The sequence below is a fragment of the Aquarana catesbeiana genome, linkage group LG05 (genome assembly GCF_042186555.1).
Source record: "Aquarana catesbeiana isolate 2022-GZ linkage group LG05, ASM4218655v1, whole genome shotgun sequence".
NCBI classification, from domain to species: Eukaryota; Metazoa; Chordata; class Amphibia; order Anura; family Ranidae; genus Aquarana; species Aquarana catesbeiana.
In genome coordinates, this window is record NC_133328.1 from 34079657 (window position 1) to 34097878 (window position 18222).

Here is an 18222-nt window from a genome sequence, read left to right on the forward strand (position 1 = left end):
CCTGTTTTGAAATAAATAACAGCTAATGTGGTGAGGGTGATAGTAGCTTATTATAAAGCAGAATTACAAGTAATAATAATAAACAGTGGATAAAGGCATGCTGAGGCAACAACATTTAAAGAGCATGAAGCCAAGAGGATCCAATACAGTGAAAAGTGCATGAAGCCAAGAGGACGCAGCAAAGTGAAAAATGAATGAAACCAACAGAGCAAAATGAAAAGTGGACAAGGCCCAGATGACACAACAAAGTAGGACATGTATTAGGCCAGGAGGAAGCAACAAAGTGAAAAGTGGATGAAGCCAAGAGGACACAGCAAAAAAAAAAAAAAAAGTGCACGAAGCCAAGAGGACACAGTAAAGTGAAAAGTGGATGAAACCAAGAGGACGCAGCAAAGTGAAACAAGGATAATGATAAAAAAAACGCAACAGAGTGAAAAGTGGATGAAGCTAGAGGGATGCAACAAAGTGAAAAGTGGATAAAGCCAAGAGGACACAGCGAAAAAAAAAAAAAAAATTGCACAAAGCCAAGAGGACACAGTGAAGTGAAAAGTGGATGAAGCCAAGAGGATGCAGCAAAGTGAAACAAGGATGATAATAAAAAACACAACAAAGTGAAAAGTGGATGAAGCAAAGAGGACACAGCAAAAAAAAAAAGTGCACGAAGCCAAGAGGGCACAGTAAAGTGAAAAGTGGATGAAGCCAAGAGGACGCAGCAAAGTGAAAAGTGGATGAAGTCAAGAGGACGCAGCAAAGTTAAACAAGGATGATGACAAAAAACGCAACAAAGTGAAAAGTGGATGAAGCCAACAAGACAAAACAAAATTAAAAGCGGACAAGGCCCAGAGGAAGCATAAAGTGAAAAGTTTATGAAACTAATAGGATGCAATAAAATGAAAACAGGGTAAGGCCAGAAGGAGGAACTGAAGTAAAACGCAACAAAATGAAAAGTGTTTGAGGCCTGAAGCATGTAAATAACTAAAAAGTGTATGAAGCTAAGAACGTGCATCAAAATGAAAAGTAGGTCAAAACAAAAACATTCCTATAGGTTTAAATGCAGATCTTTTTAGCTTTCTAAAAGTATAATTTCTAAAAAAAATGTTATCTCAGTTTATGAATATTAAATGGACACTTATATTCAAATTAGCTGATCACTTGGGCAGAATATTTTTTTTGTCTGTGCCTACTCATTCTTTAAGATCATTGGCAAGCACACGGTGCGTTTGCACAACCCCCCCCTCTGTAAGCAGTGATACGTTGAGGAGCACTGGCCTCACACAGCTCCCGGTTTTGCAAACTTTTCCGTGTGATTATGGCTGAAACAAGTGTCTGTTCACAGAAATAGGTTGCGCTTTGCCTATATTTACATGTGATGATCGAATCAGAGCAACATATAATTCACAAGTGTTTGATTCACCTGAATATTTGCAAACAGATCCTCGGAGAATTTGCAAAGTTCTGAGGCAATCGTCATCTATAAAATGTCTGATTGAACACAAACGCTTGCCACTATTCAGATCATGGAAAAAAAAAATCTGTAATGTGCCCTGTTTTTTAACTGATCACTGCAAAGACATGCTGGTAGGTTAATTGGCTTCTGTCCAAAATTGGCCCTAGTATAGGAATGTGAGTTGGGGGCCTTGGATTGTGGGATCCTTGAGGGTAGGGACTGATGTGGGTGTGCGATGTATGTGTGGAGCACTGCGTAAATTGGCAGCGCTATATGGGTACCTTAAATAAATAATATATAATAGAGGAGCATCTTAATGAGACACAATTGTAGACACACACCCACACTCACTCAGGTTGAACTAGATGGACTGGTGTCTTTATTCAACCTTACTAACTATGTAACTATGTAATCTATCACTAATAAGTAGAATTGTATGTAATCTGTATAGCACAGTTACAGCTAGAAGATGCGAGTAGATTTATACTCAGACAAAAAAGTTAACAAAAAAAACAAAAAACCCTAAAACATGTATAAATTAAAAAAAAGGTCAGTCTCAATGGACCACTTGGTCTTTTTCTGCAGTCACTTTTCTATGTTTCTACAGTGAAGTGAACTTAAATTACCTTAGACAATTAGTCATATACCTTGGGGCAGGTAGGACAATACATTGTCTACTTACTTAAAGTGAATCATCAGCTTTACAGAATACACTTTCTTTGAATGTTGCTATGGCCAAACTCAGTGGATAGAATAAGAATAAAATGAGACAATAAGAGCTTCCCCTCTGGCAGTAAACTTTTACTTTGAGCAAGGTCACCGATTCAAGAAATGCACTTCACACACAAAAGTCAGTGACATCATCGATAGACAAGTCTGCATTGTGTCTACTGCCCATCCAGCCTGGTTCCCGCACTTGGCCTTAAGACAAAAATAGTCTGGAGAAAATATGGTTTTATCATCAATATGGTCCGTATGGTTTTATAATAAGTACGAGTCTTCACAACAAGAGTGACTAATCTGTGGAACAATGAAATTTCCCATGGTAGACTAGCTTATAAAATTTTTTTTTTTTTTTTTTTTTTGTTACAGGAAAGTGTATCAAATGCTACAATAATGAGAAAATGTGAAGGAACTGATTCATGTCACTACAGAAGTTGAGTCTAATGGAGGAGCAGAATATGTAAAACAAGAAGCTATTGAAATGGATAAATATAGTCAAATAGCACTTTCCCCTGTTGTACTTGTATGTCAGGCTCTGGCTGGAATTAGGGTTGCCACCTGTCCAGGATTCACCCGGACAGTTCGGATTTTGAATCATGTGTCCAGGTTTCAGACTGTCCCCCCAACTTGGGCATGCCTGGGCACACCCTATTCACCCAGTGCAGCGCAGATTCCCCCTGTTGCCCAGGTTGCACACACCTATGCTCCCCATTAACCACTTCCCGCCCTGCCCATATCAGATGACGACCAGGCGGTGGTTCAGTTATCCTGACTGGGCGTCATATGACATCCAGCAGGATAACATGCCGCCGCGCGCCCACGGGGGGGGGGGTGTGTGGGGGGCGAATCGCAGCGATCAGTGGAGCGGTGTGTCAGTCTGACGTGATCAGCCGTGGGCACTGATTGGCACCATTATATAGCACTGATGCCCAGCAATGCCAACCTTAGGGGCATCAGTGCCATCAGTGTCATCAGTGCCACCCATCAGTGTCCATCAGTGCCACCTGTCAGTGCCCATCAGTGCCCATCCTTGCCACCTATCAGTGCCATCCATAAGTATCCATCTGTGCCACCCATAAGTACCCATCAATGCCACCTACCAAATGCCCATCAGTGCTGCCTATGAGTGCCCATCGGTGCCACCTATGAGTGCCCATCGGTGCCGCATACCAGTGCCACCTATCAGTGCCGCCTATCAGTACCCATCAAAAGTGCCCGTCAGTACCATCTCATTGGTGCCACCTCATCGGTGCCCATCAGTGCCGCTGTATCAGTGCCCTTCAGTGCAGCCATATCAGTGCCTGTCATTGAAGAAGAAAACGTACTTATTTCCAAAAAATTTTAACAGAAACAAAGAAAAATGTGTTTTTTTTCAAAATTTTCTCTTTTTTTATTTGTTGCGCAAAAAATAAAAACCGCAGAGGCGATCAAATACCACCAAAAGAAAGCTCTATTTGTGGGAAAAAAATTATAAAAAAATTGTTTGAGTACAGTGTAGCATGACCGCGCAATTGTCATTCAAATTGCGACAGCGCTGAAAGCTGAAAATTGGCCTGGGAGGGAAGGTGTCTAAGTGCCTGGTATTGAAGTGGTTAACCAAGTATCACAACCACCATGTGCATAGGCCCCCTTTCTCCCTTCTCTGTCCTGCCCCTGAGCAAGTAAGTACACCAAGGTAAGGGGGACTCAAATGTAAGGGGTGCTCTGTAGACTCTGATGTAAGGGGGAGCTTTGGGAACCCTAATTTAAGGGGGAATGCTGGGAATTCTGATGTAAGTGGGGGCTTTGGTGAGCAGAAAGCCCCCTACATCAGAGTTCCATTTTATACCACAGTACACAGTGTTCCCCCTTTAAAAAAAAGGTGTCCTGTGCCGCTAAAGTGTTCGGGTTTGGCTTGAAGAAAAGGTGGCAACCCTAGCTGGAATCCATCACAAATTTTGAGGCTGGGCCATCCCCCTCTGCTACGTTATATGGATTTATGCCCAGAATAAGAATAGAATCATAAGCTGTACCACTCCCTCCTACTAGCCCATGTCAGAGGTCATACAGTAGATGGAACCATCATACATAAAATCCAACATCACAACAACACCCCCACCTATCCTACTTAAAAAAAAAAAAAAAAAACCTCTACAAGCAGTACTTAAAATGATTGTAAAGGCTTGTTTGTTTTTTTTGTAAATAACAAACATGTTATATTTACCTCCTCTGGGCAATTGGTTTTGCACAGAGCAGCCCCGATCCTCCTCTTTTTGGGTCCCTCTTTTCTGCTCCTAGTCCCTTCCTCCTTTGAGTGCCCCTCAGCCAGCAGCTTGCTACAGGGGGCACTTAAGCCGAGTCAGAGCTCCGTGTATCCATTCAGACACAGAGCCCCGACCAGGCCCCGCCCCCTCTCTTCCCTGATTAGCTGACTGACTTTGATTGACAGCTGTGGGAGCCAATGGCGCCGCTGCTCTGTCTCTGCCAACAAGGAGGGGTGTACTGGATGGCTGAGGGGATCGTGGATATCGCTGGAGAGAGGAGCAGCTCAGGTAGGTAATTGGGGGGTGCTGGAGAGGCAGCTACACACAGAAGGTTTGTATCTTAATGCATAGAATGCATTAAGATAAAAAACATTCCGCCTTTACAACTCCTGTAGCCTCCCTGGCGGTTTTCCCGAGTGTGGCTCGGGGTTAAAATTCAGGACCATTAGCGGTAACCCCGAGCCACACTCGGGATTACATCGCAGGATCCTGGTGCCTCCTTACTTACCTTGTCCCCGGGATCCTGCGATGTCCCCCGCTGTGTCTGCGGCCTCCGTCCTCCTCCGAAGCCTCTCCGTGCCAGGCTCCGTTCCCTGCGAGCGGAGCGACGCACGGGGGCGGAGCCTGGCGGCAAATTCAAAAAAAGTGTAAAATCATAACACATACAGTACTGTAATCTTACAGATTACAGTGCTGTATGAAATGATTTCACATCCCTTTTGTCCCCAGTGCTTTGTCCAATGCCCTGCATGCAGTTTTATATTGCATATACTAGTCTTTCTGCCTGGAAACTGGAGATTGTCCATAGCAACCAAAAAGTGTCCCTTTATGTCAAAAATGGCTTTAGACCAGCTAGAAAACACCGATAGTAAATTAGAACACTTGCAGAATTGAGCGATAGTGAATCGTGTGGAAATTAATTTTATTACTATTTATTTTTATTTTTTTAAATTATTTATTTATTTTTATTATATTATAATTTATGTTTTTGTGTTTCAAACTTTATCATACCCGGGATGTCTACTAGACTCTTGTTTGGACAGATTTAAGTGTGTTATTGTTAAGAATTACAGACCTACAATATAAAACGCCAAATTTCCATGCAAAATAATTGTACCGCTTTCAGCACCTAAAATCCGAAATAATCATACCGCCAGGGAGGTTAACCTGAGCACACTTCAGTGCTGCACTCTTGGTCCTCCTATTCCAGGATAATTGATTCCCAGCATTTTTCAACCCACTTCCTGTTAGCCTGGGGTGTGAAGGACATGCCCTTTAGGAGTGTGTCATCAAGCAGCCCTGGACCCATAAGAGAATGATGCCGAGAAGTGGCCATTTTAGGAAAAAGGCGTTCTACCCAACCTGGAATTGAACTTTAGGGTGAACTTAGGGTGAACCCCTGGTTCTGAATATAAGAAATCAATCTCAACGTAAAGCTGAAAAGGGCAAATACATGCTTTTCATGATGATACAAATATCATAATTTAAGTCTATTTTTTAAATGTTAAGATAATTCTTTGAAGAATATTTTTAAGAATTTTAACTTTTAAGTTTAATTTAAGAATTTAATTTAAAAATGTACATTTTACATGTAAAAAAGATAAAAAATAAACAATTAAAAATGTTAAATAAAAATTTAAGAATTTTAATTTAGACTTTTGAAAATATTCATATTTCTAAAAAACGTTTTGTTTACTGCGGATATTGTGATACTTCCTGGGGAAGTTGCTATAATCCATAAAACGCTTTGAGAAGAAGTGGAGGGGCGCTCTGCCACTGGCCATGACCTTTACCCATTTTCTGAACAACAAAAAACTGGTTATCTTTTCTTACATGCAAGTATTTCTTATCACTCCGTGGTATTTTAGGATCCAAGATTCATCCCACCATCTGCACCGTCTACAGCGGAGAAGAGCCAGGGGATTACAGAGGAGCAACCACACCATCATCTGTGTCCCAGAATAGTACCCATCACCATAGGGGATGTCCTCATTCCACAGGATTTAACAGCACGGAGGTGGAAAATAGTGGAAACATCCAGACTCGGAGAAGGGGATCCTCACTACCAGCACATAAGAAGGAACCCATAAATGAGCAGAGCGGTAGAGGGACATCCAACAGAGGCAGTCATCCTGAGGCACCCACTCTCTTGCCTAATACCCCTTTGAGGGTGACGGTTTCTGGTGAGTGGGGGAGCACGGGGGGGGGCACTTGGAGTCACCAGTTTCTATACGCACAGGAGTCACCTATTACCACCCCTTGGACAGCTGTGAATGCATGCTAACCGATCCTGACGTTCCTAAACATCCTTTCTTCTAATATTAAGACTTTTTTTACCCTGTTTGGGTTTATTTCAGGGACTTTCATTTCCCACAGATGTACTTTTTATAAGAATACTAATGGTCTGGACTTATGTCTTTATGGATTTGTTTATATGAATTTAGTTTATATGTATTTTAGTATTTATAGTTCAATGCACCTTTGTTTCACTTTATGCACAGTGCACTTTTGGTACCGTATTTAAAAGGGATATAAGGAGACCCTCACATGGTTACTGTTAGCCCCTAATTTTGTGACACTAATACTATAGGAGGCTACTGAATGACAATTTTTAACAAAGTTGATATGTTGTAACAGAGGTGAAGCAAATTTAAACCAAACCCACACACCGTGATAAGTATTTAAGAAACACAGAGGATCAGCACGTTCACTTTAAAGAAACATTTTTTATATATTTATACATTTTGGCACCAATGAAGGGGTTTAGTTACCTATAAAAGTACCTTTTTTGTTTTACACACAATTTTATAATTTTATAAGGTTTGGTAAATTTCTATTGATTAATAGGGCAGCGCCAACTTCCCCATTTTTCCTTTTCTAATACATCCAATTAACTCCTAATTAGGAATTAATTAAGGGGAGGCAGCAGCCCTTCTAATATCCTAAGCGCAGACTCTCAATTTATTATCAAGATTCATCAGCGTTTATTTCTTTATCAATAAATTATTTTTACTTTTATAAAAATTTGTGTCCTACATAGATACCTGTAAAAAGTCTATATCAGTCATTTTTTTTTTCTTTTGGGCAGTGGCGGCCTATACATTAAGGGCGCAGGGGCGCCGCCTCCCTTATCCATCATGGCCGCCCCCCCTATCCATGCATCCGGCCCCTTCCAGGATGCCGGGCACATGACCTACAATGGCAAGGGTGTTTTTTTTGAAGCACTGATTAGAGCCATAGGCTCTAATAGGCTTCAAAATAGGGTGGACTCGGGGCGCAGAGAATGTGCTCACAGTCCACCCAGGTGTGTTAGAATAGCGAATGAATATTCGCTATTCTAACACTGATCCTCCTCCCATCCAATCAGGAAGCAGGTCTGAGACCTGTCACGTGATTGGCTGAAAGGACAGGCGATTCTATTGGAGCCTAGGAGGAGGGGAGGAAACGCACAGCCGCCGTGATGGAGGAAAGGGACACAGGAGCAGATGCCTGCTGCCCGATGTCCTATGCCCTATGCCTGCTGTCTGATGCCCGCTGCCTAGATGGTGTAAGTGCTGGACCAACTGGCAGACGGGGGGGTGGTTGTTTGCAAAAATAAACCACCAGCCAGCAGACTGGGGGGTTTTGTTTGCAAAAATAAACCACCAGCCGCTACTGCTTTTGGGTTATCTATTCAGGTTTTTAATAAGTAGATAATATATTGGAAAGACAATCAGCGCAAAACCAGTCCTCCCAACTAAGCATCTGAACATTTAAGGCCAAAATACCAAATCCTAGCAAATAAACATGATAAACAATAGTACAGCGCTAAAACATAAAAAATAACTAAGCAAAAATGTAATATATATATAGAAATATAAAAGTTGAAAGGAACCCAAAAAGTGTCAAGATGTGCATCTAAATTCTGCTGTGGGTGTATCCATGAAGAACCTTTCTCCCATCGCTGTACTCCCTGCAACCTCTCTAACACCCCCTTTCCTCTCTCTGATCACAACCTTATCTGTTTCGCACTCTCCTTGTCTCCTGTCTCCCATGCTGCCAACCCACAAACCACTACCCGCAGAAACCTTCGCAACCTCAACCCTTCCCTTCTTCATTCTGCTACTGATGGCCTTTACGACAAAATCACACCCCTGTCTTGCCCAAACCTAACCACTTCCATCTACAACAACACGCTGTCATCCTCCGTAAACGTACTTGCTCCTCTTTCTACATGCAGAACCAGGCCCCATCTGCCACAACCCTGGCAAACAGACGACACCAGAAGTCTCAAGAGATGCAGCTGTGCTCTTGAGTGAGCATGGCATAAATCTAAATCCCTGGCAAGACTTTACCCTTTACAAATCTGCCCTTCTCAAATACAACTCCTGCCCCCACACTGCTAAACAAACCTACTACAACACTCTCATCAAAACCCTCTCATTCAAACCTAGTCAACTCTTTTCTACCCTTAATTCCTTACTTCACACCCCCCCACTGCCCCCTCCCACCAACTTGCTTACCGCTCAACAGATTGCCAACCATTTCAAAAGCAAAATCGACACAATTAGCAAGGAGATATCCAGCATTCAACTTCCTCCTTTATCCAACCCATCAGGTCCAACACCACACTCAATACTGTCCTCCTACTGCCCAGTTACCACCGATGAAGTTGATAAACTCCTCTCCATGGCCCACCTCACCACCTGTCCCCTAGACCCTGTCCCCTCACAATTACTGCGACCCCCTTCCCGCTCTATCCTAAACTCCCTAACCCACATCTTCAACCTCTCCCTATCCTCCAGCACCTTTCCTTCCACGCTCAAACATGCACTGGTTACCCCTATACTTAAAAAACCCTCACTAGACCCCACCCGTTTTAATAACTTAAGACCCATCTCCCTGCTCATCGAACGCCTTGTCCGTGACCGAATGAGTCGCTACAGTCACGGACAACATCCTTCTCGACCCCCTACAGTCCGGCTTTCATCCACAGAATTCCACAGAAACTGCCCTACTAAAACTCACCAATGACCTAAAACCAATGGCCGTTACTCCATACTCATACTCTTAGACCTCTCTGCTGCCTTCGACATAGTTGACCACCTGCTCCTCCTCAGTAAACTACACTCCCTTGGCCTTCATGATTCTGCTTTATCCTGGTTCTCCTCCTACCTATGTCAGTGCACTTTCAGTGTCACTTACAACTCCATCTCCTCCGCTCCTCTTCTTCTTTCTGTTGGGGTACCCCAAGGCTCCGTCCTTGGGCCCCTCCTATTCTCGCTTTATACCTCTTCCCTGGGCAAGTTGATAACCTCTCATGGCTTCCAGTACCTCCTCTACGCCCATGACACCCAGATCTATCTCTCCACTCCTCAACTCACCTCCTCGATCTCCTCATGGATCTCAAACTTACTGAATGGCATATTGATATGGATGTCACACCACTTTCTCAAACTCAATCTTTCTAAAACTGAGCTTGTTATATTTCCTCCTTTCCTTGTCCCCCCCATGACATTGCCATTAGGATCAACAGCACAACCATTGGTCCCTCCACACATGCCAGGGTCCTGGGTGTAATCCTTGACTTTGACCTCTCCTTCAGCTCCCACATCCAATCACTGGCTAAATCCTGCCGCCTTAACCTCTGCAACATCTCCAGAAGTCGACCATGACTAATGACACTACAAAACAACTTATTCACTCCTTGATTATTTCCCACCTTCACTATGGCAACTCTCTCTTTAATGGCCTACCCTTACGCAGGCTATCCTCCCTTCAGTCTATTATGAATGTTGCTGCTAGACTAATACACCTCAATAACCAATCCGTGACTGCTGCTCCTCTCTGCCAATCCCTTCACTGGCTTCCCCTACCCCACCGTATAAAATTCTAAATACTAACCACAACATACAAGGCCATCCACAACATCGCCCCCAGCTATATCACCAACCTCATCTGCAGATATCGCCCAAATCATCCTCTCTGCTCCTTCCAGGACTTCCTACTCTAGCTCCCTTGTTACCTCCACCCATGCTCGCCTTCAGGACTTCTCCAGAGCCTATCTCATCCTCTGGAACTCCCTGCCTCTGTATGTCCGATCAGCCCCTACCCTGTCCACCTTTAGGGGATCCCTGAAAACTTACTTATTCAGGGAAGCCTATCCCACACCCACCTAACAACTGTCTCCGAGCCACCCCCATTAAATCATTCCCATGGGAGATACAGACACGGTAGAAGCAAAGAATTTCTGATGGCAATAAACAATGTGTAACTTCACTTTTGTTGAGAAAAAACATTCCCCTCTGGGTGATCCATGTACATTACAAGGATTGATGCAAACTTTGATGCAGATTCTACCTTTCGTTATTCTGAAGAAATCCCTGTGTGTTTGTCTGTGTCCATGTGCAAAAGTGAGTCTAAAGGGAGTGGTTTCATAATTATCAATCAGCTGCTGCACCTGCAGGACTATTATAAGGACAATTGCAGGGTCTGCATCCCTTTAGATGCGATTTCCCTGTGGGGGTATCTTACCAAAAATTTAATTTTTGATGCCTGTGATGTCACCGCTGTCCCCTCTGCTACGGAGCGTCCATCTTCTTTCCGAGTATTGAGGCTCCGGCACTGTGATTGGCCGGAGCCGCCACTAATGGCATATCGCCGTTGGCAGCTGCATGCTCAGTGCGCCTGCGCGCCGCTGTCTATGGCGCACGCGTAGACAGCAGTGCCTGTCTTTTTGCAAATACCTCCTAAACTGTGTAGGTTTAGGAGATATTTCTTGGATCTACAGGTAAGCCTTAATCTAGGCTTACCCGTAGGTCAAAGTGGTCTGTAAGGGTTTACAACCACTTTAATAATATTCAATTCCAATAAAATTTAATCGCAATTCTATACTTTATATGCTATTTTTTTTCTCCACAGAAGTGGAGTTACCCTTTAAGCATAAAGAACAACTTGAATATTCTGAACCAGCAACTCTGTCAGTCCTCTGCCTGCTACACGCGATACACTAGAATACGAGAGCTTTCATGAATAATCGTCACTTCTTGGCAGTGTGAAATTGCTCACTTCAGCTTCTCCATCTCACATTTCTAAACAGCCAGTGAATCTTCTATGAAACTTCAGCTGAAGAGGGCAGAAATTACTTTAGTGCTCGATCAATGCACATTTAGAGCCTATTCACACTCTGTGTTGTACTGCATGGAAACACATTTCAAGTACAATCATTACTATGCGCCTAGTTCACAGCTCTGCATTGGAGAATGGTGAGTTCTTTAAAGAAAATAGGGCATATAGCATTTTGGTGCATTAACATGCATTAAGCAGGCCCACTGAAATGAATGCACAAAAACACATGTATAATGCATTTGTGTGCCTTGGCTCTATCTGTCACTATTTAAAAAAGACATCCCTGCAAAGAAAGCACTTAAAGAGGAACCGATCTCTGAAAGATACTGGCGACTGATACTGGCTAGTCACCAGAATTGCCTGTGGTCTCCTTGCTGCTGTTCTTTTCCTATTGGGGCTCTTTTTCACTTGCTTTGACTTTAAAACACATTAAAACACCTACCGATTCAACATGCCTTTTTGATGCTTCTGTTATGCTTTTTTGAAGCTTTAACTGGTTCCCGACCGGCCGCCGCAGTTATACTGCGGCAGAATGGCTCCCCTGGGCGAGCCGTTGTAGCTGTACGTCGGCCCTTTAAGACTCTGTAGGAGGTGGTGCGCCCGCGAGCCCGAAGCTGATGCGAGTGCCTGGCGGGCGTGATGACCGCCGGGCACCCGCAATCGCTCGTGACAGAGCGAGAACCAGGATCTGTGTGTTTAAACACACAAATCCCAGTTCTCTCAGGGGAGAGGAGAGAGATTGTGTGTTCATACTAAGTATGAACACCGATCTCTCTCCTCCCCTAGTCAGTCCCACCCCCCCCCACAGTTAGAACACACCCAGGGAACACAGTTAGACAGATCATCTCTTCCTAGTAATCAATTGCTGCAGCACTTAGTTGTATTTCGACACCATTGTTCCTATTCTATATATGTTTTTAGATGTTAGTATATATTTTTTTGTACATTGAATAAAATTTCTATTTTTATACATTTTTTTTTCTTTATTTGTATTCATAATCTATTGATCCTTTGGTGGTTCCCTGCCCGTAATATCCCCTTGGGGCATCTCTGTTTCTGTTCCTAGTAATCAGGAACAGCGATCTGTCTCCTCCTCTAGTCAGTCCCATCCACCCACAGTTAGAAACCACACGAGGGAACACATTTAACACCCTGATCATCCCCTGTTAACCCCTTCCCTGCCAGTGCCATTTATAAAGTAATCAGAGCATTTTTATAGCATTGATCGCTGTATAATTGTCAATGGTCCCAAAAATGTGTCAAAAGTGTCCAATTCGCTCGCCGCAATATCACAGTCCCGATAAAAATTGCAGATTGCCACCATTACTAGTAAAATAATAATAATAATAATAAAAATGCCATAAATATATCCCCTATTTTTTAGATGCTATAACTTTTCCGCAAACCAATCAATATACGCTTATTGCGATTTTTTTTTTACCAAAAATATGTAGAAGAATACATATTGGCCTAAACTGAGGAAAAACATTTTTTTGAAAAAAAAAATTGGGATATATATTATATATTATAGCAAAAAGTAAAAGGTATTGTGTTTTTTCAAAATTGTCCCTCTTCTTTTGTTTATAGTGCAATAAAAACCGCAGAGGTGATCAAATACCACCAAAAGAAAGCTTTATTTGTGGGAAAAAACTGACAATTTTGTTTGGGTACAACGTCGCACGACTGCGCAATTGTCAGTTAAAGCGACGCAGTGCCGTATCACAAAAATGGCCAATACAAAAAACACAAATACTCTTGCGCATGAATGTGTAAACCCAACAGTTCAAAGTTCAGGATGGACAGTAGCTTTCAGCTTTGCTGCCCTCAAGGATAGGGAGATCCTAACAATCAGACAAAAAACAGAAAAAAGAGGGAGCACCGGCCTTGTGCATTATCCTTAAAAAAGTTTATTAAAAAGAACACGTAAAAACTACTACTCACAAGGGTAGATGAAAAATACCCACTCAAATGATCTATGGCTAGTGGTGATTGATCCACTGATGGCAGTCTCCAGACCTATAGAGAAGACGTGCAGACCGCTGCTGGCACGTGTTTCGAAGGTAATACCTTCTTCTTCAGAGCTCTGAAGAAGAAGGTACTATCTTCGAAACGCGTCAGCTGGCAGCGGTCTGTACATCTTCTCCATAGGTCTGGAGACTGCCATCAGTGGATCGATCACCACTAGCCATAGATCATTTGAGCGTGATTTTCATCTACCCTTGTGAGTAGTAGTTTTTACGTGTTCTTTTTAATAAACTTTTTTAAGGATAATGCACAAGGCCGGTGCACCCTCTTTTTTCAGTTTTTTATCTGTATCACAAAAATGGCCTGGTCATTGAACAGCCAAATCTTCTGGGGCTGAAGTGGTTAATGAAGCTTGGCAAATGCCCTGTGTCTGTTGATTTTCTATTTGTTTTAAAGGGGCCAATAGAATCCCAGTTCATTAGTATCCTTGTTCAGCAGATCCCCAGCTTATTAGTGCCCTGGTTCAGCAGATCCCCAGCTTATTGGCACCCCCAGCTCTGCCGATGCCCCACTCAGTAGTAAACCCCAGCTCTGCTGATCCTCTGGTTTTCTGATCCTCCTCTCTCTCTCTCTGGTCCCCGCTCACCTCCTGCTATATTACTTCTATGCTGCGCACCATGGGTGACATCTGCTAGTTTCTCCTGCTCCGGTTAACACCCCGCTCACCTTCCTGCTGCTCCTCATTGCACACCAGATGTGACGTCTGCACCAGACACTTCGCTTGTTGGTTTCCCAGTGCATCCTTGGATATCTCATGCCTGCAATACCTCCAAAACAAAGCAAAGCTAACTCTGAATAAAAGTCCCTCAAAAGCTTCTGATGCTGTAAGCGAGTGATTTGATAGACTTATAAAGAGGCTTTGGAAATGCTCTGTAGCACCAAGAAAGTGACATGGGGTATAATTTTTTAGGTGAAGAAAAGCAAACACAGTGTGGGAACAGGACTGTAAGGTAACCATTTGATTTTGTGACAGGGACTTTGATTGGTATTTAGAGTGCTTTAAAAAAGTGTGTTCAATGCCATGTTTTGAAGTGTAAACAAGTCCTTACTGATTTACCGGGCTGTGTTTTGTTGCTGTGTGTAGGAGGCCATCTTGGTAGAGGCAGGGCTTTGCTTTCTTTTCATGTCATGTCCAGCAAGAAGAACAATGAGTAAAACAGTAGTGACATCTCCAAATCTTACTCCAAATCTTGTGAGACTAGTAGTCAAGGCAGTAGTGCCTTAGATCTCACACTTAAAGTCATTGTATACGATCACCTTGTAAAACAACCCATTCAGTTTAAAAGAGAACTGAATGGTAAAACATTTTTGTATAGATACAAAAAAAATGTAAATACCTTTTTTCCCTTTTTTAAAAGTGATCGCATTCCCTCTGTTCTCAGCTGCATAAAAGCACGGGGGAGGACAAGCAGCAGCACACTGAGCTTCCCAGTAAATGGCTGTGCAGCGGGCGCATGTCAGGACATGCTTGATCATTGGAGGAGAGTACACTGCGTTCCCAGCATAGCTAGAGAACTGACCACGGTGTGTTCTCCTGCTTAGTGTTGACAGTTTTTAATAGGAAAGCAGAGGGACTGGCAGGAACACCAGGGATTTCACATAAGGGGAGCAATACAAAGAGAACAGGAGACTTTCTTATACAAGTACATGGTACAGCAGGCACTGTACCATGTACTCTGTTCATTTATAACTGAGGCATGTCCTCAATGTCCTTTTCTGCCAAAGGTGGAACATCAGAGGTCTGTATAGACCCCTGATATCTCATCAAAGACCCACAACGAGGCGCCTAAAAAACTGTAAAAAATACATAAAATAATAAAAAAATACAAAAAAAAAAAAAAGGTAAAAAAAAAATTTAAAAACTACTGACACCAGTGGCGGAGCTACCAGGGTCACAAAGGTTGCACTTGCAACCGGGCCCTGGCGCTCCACCACTGGGCTTGGAGGGAAGGGCCCTGGCCAGGGGGACCTTTTGTGCTTTCTTACACCAGGGCCCTGAAGGTTCTAGTTACACCACTGGCATGCAGTAATGCACATTTGAGATTTACATTACTGCATAATTATAAGTGTGATAGGGCTTTAAATTTATGCCCAGCTCCAAGAAAAGAGCAATTTGCACATTGGACCTAAAGTGCGTCCTTTGATGAGCTCCAGAGTCCTGCCTGCTGCGCCGTGGGAGTGCAGTAATAAGTAGATGGCTTCAAGTCAATAACTTACCAGGTGTCTTCATAGGCAGACAAATAAGTGACTTATTTTTGTGTGACGATCCAGTGCTGGTGTTGGTGAGGAGGCACATCCAGTCGGCTTGGCATCCATTTGTTATCCACATTTTGCTGCCGTTAATAATGTAATCATCGCCTTTTTTCACTGCTGTGGTCTTAATACCTGGAGATATGAGAAAGGAACAGTTATAAAGGTATCTTGCCTCCCTATAGGCTGATGTTCATATCAATTATCAAATCTCATTGAAGCTGGATATACAACCAGTGGGTTGAATGGGAAAAAGAAAAAACAGACACACAAGCTAGGTGGATGCAGGAATCCCCCCACTGGGATAATGGATTCTGACAAAGAGCACTCTTTGCTATCAGAATACACTCATCAGAGCTCCAGTTGATTGGCTGCAGCCGCTGATCGAAAATGGTTTTCCAGCAGGTCTATTCAACAGAAGTTGTTCTAATGATTGGCTTCTGTCGAACATGGGGCACTACACCATAGCTCCCAACTGTCCCTGATTTGGAGGGACTGTCCCTGATTTGGAGCAATGTCCCTCTGTCCTTCTTTCCTCCTCATTTGTCCCTCATTTTGGTCTGATCTATATAGTTGTATATAAAATGCACTTTTTATGTTTCAAAAAGTGTTTCCCAGTGCTAAACCTTTCATCCAATTTCTAAATTGCTGCATTTGTACATTTTGAAAGCCAATATAAAGGAATAGTAGTGGTAAAAAAAGTCCTTGTGGATTTAATTAACCTTTTTTTTTTGGTTAATTCTCCTTTAAGGGGGTGTGGCAGGGGGCGTGTCCTATGCCTACATACATTTGTTAGTAGGTGTCCCTCATTCCTATCTCAAAATGTTGGGAGGTATGCTACACACTGATCGAAATTCACTCATTCCCTGCTGAACTGGAAAAATTTTGATTTGTGTGCTATAGCAGAAGTAATCTGAGTGGCTAACAAGCTGCTGGATTACTTTTACAGAAGGAGGAAGGGGTTCCCTTTCCCCTCCCGCTGCCACCGCCTTTACCGGGCTCTCCAGTGCAATCGGAGAACCCAGTAAGGATGAGACCTGCAACATCTGGCTCTGGGCACACAGTGAGAGGAACTGATGATGTTCCTCCCACTGTGTGATGTCAGAAACAGGAAGCAACAAGGATTTCATCACTTCCCTTTTTCTTTTTTTTTCTTTTTTTTTTCTGTTTTTTTTTTTTTTTTTTTAATTCAATCATCTTTATTAGGTTCATCAAAATACACATCTTTCTCAAATAACAAATCTTTTAAAAGATAAAACCTTATTTTTACAAATCATACATAGCAGGAGCATGAACTATAGAGAGGAGTTTAAAGCAGAGAACAGATGCAAACAAAAGGAAAAGTACCATCAATTCCACCCCTCTCTAATATCTATCTTTCCTTTCTCTTTTCTTCCCTTCCCTTCCCTCCCCCCTCCCTTCCTTTCCCTTACCCCCCCCTCCACCCTCCCCCCCACCCCTTCCTATACCACTTATTTACCCAAGCTCCCTACCATTCTACCTATGTTGAACTTCTATGATCGTAAGGTCTCTGCAATCCACATTTCCTTACATTGGGTATCCCATTTCTACCAACCAGGGTCTCCAAAGTTTTTTAAATTCCTTCAGGTTCCTTCTCTTTATGTATACTGCTTTTTCCTTCCACATTGTTTCGGTTACAGTTTTAATCCACTCATCCTTCAAAGGGGGGGTTCTTGCCTGCCATCTCTGTGCAATTAACTTCCTTGCTTGGAAGAGGCGTCTCTGAACTATTTTAGTTTTAATATTCCCTTTACCTATACTCTGACCCACTCCCAAAATACATAATTTCGGATCCATTTTAAGTTTTAGGGAAAAGATCTTATTTAGGGTTTCTAATATCTCAGACCAATACCGGAATAGTTTAGGACATTTCCACATCATATGCATCAAGTCTCCCACATCCTGGCATCTGGGGCATTTAGCATCTATCCTCCGACCGAATTCAAAAAGCCTTTTAGGGGTGTAGTATGCCCTGTGAAGTAACATCAGATGTGAGATCTTCTGGGCAGGTGAGATCGAGACCTGGTGTCCTCCCACCAGTATCTCCCTCCACTGTCCATCTGAAAATATTCCCAAGTCCCTTTCCCATTTACTTCTACTTTTAAGTTTTTCTGGGGTCTCTATACTGCTTTTACATATATGTGGGTAGATTTCAGCTATAGACTCGCTATGGCCTCCCTGGTTACCCAATTTTTGAAGTATAGGGGAGTTATTCCAGGATGGTCCCTGCCCCCCAAACTGTGCATTTAGGGCATGTTTGATTTGCATATAGTTATATAATGTCCAATCCGGTATATTAAATTCCTCCTTCAGTGACAGGAATGATTTTAATGAATTCTGATTATATAACTGAACTAGTTTATTTATTCCTTTTTTTCCCACACTTTTATTTTCTCAATTGCTTGT

General features: G+C 42.8%; 1 protein-coding gene across 1 annotated transcript in view; it reads right to left on the reverse strand.

The window, feature by feature from the left end:
* LOC141144172 (probable acyl-CoA dehydrogenase 6) overlaps window positions 1-18222 on the reverse strand; it is a 196573-nt gene that overhangs the window by 38454 nt on the left and 139897 nt on the right. The window contains exon 6 of the mRNA XM_073629593.1: window positions 15763-15930. Coding sequence (XP_073485694.1) covers window positions 15763-15930 — 168 coding nt within the window. The remainder of the gene's footprint in view (window positions 1-15762; window positions 15931-18222) is intronic.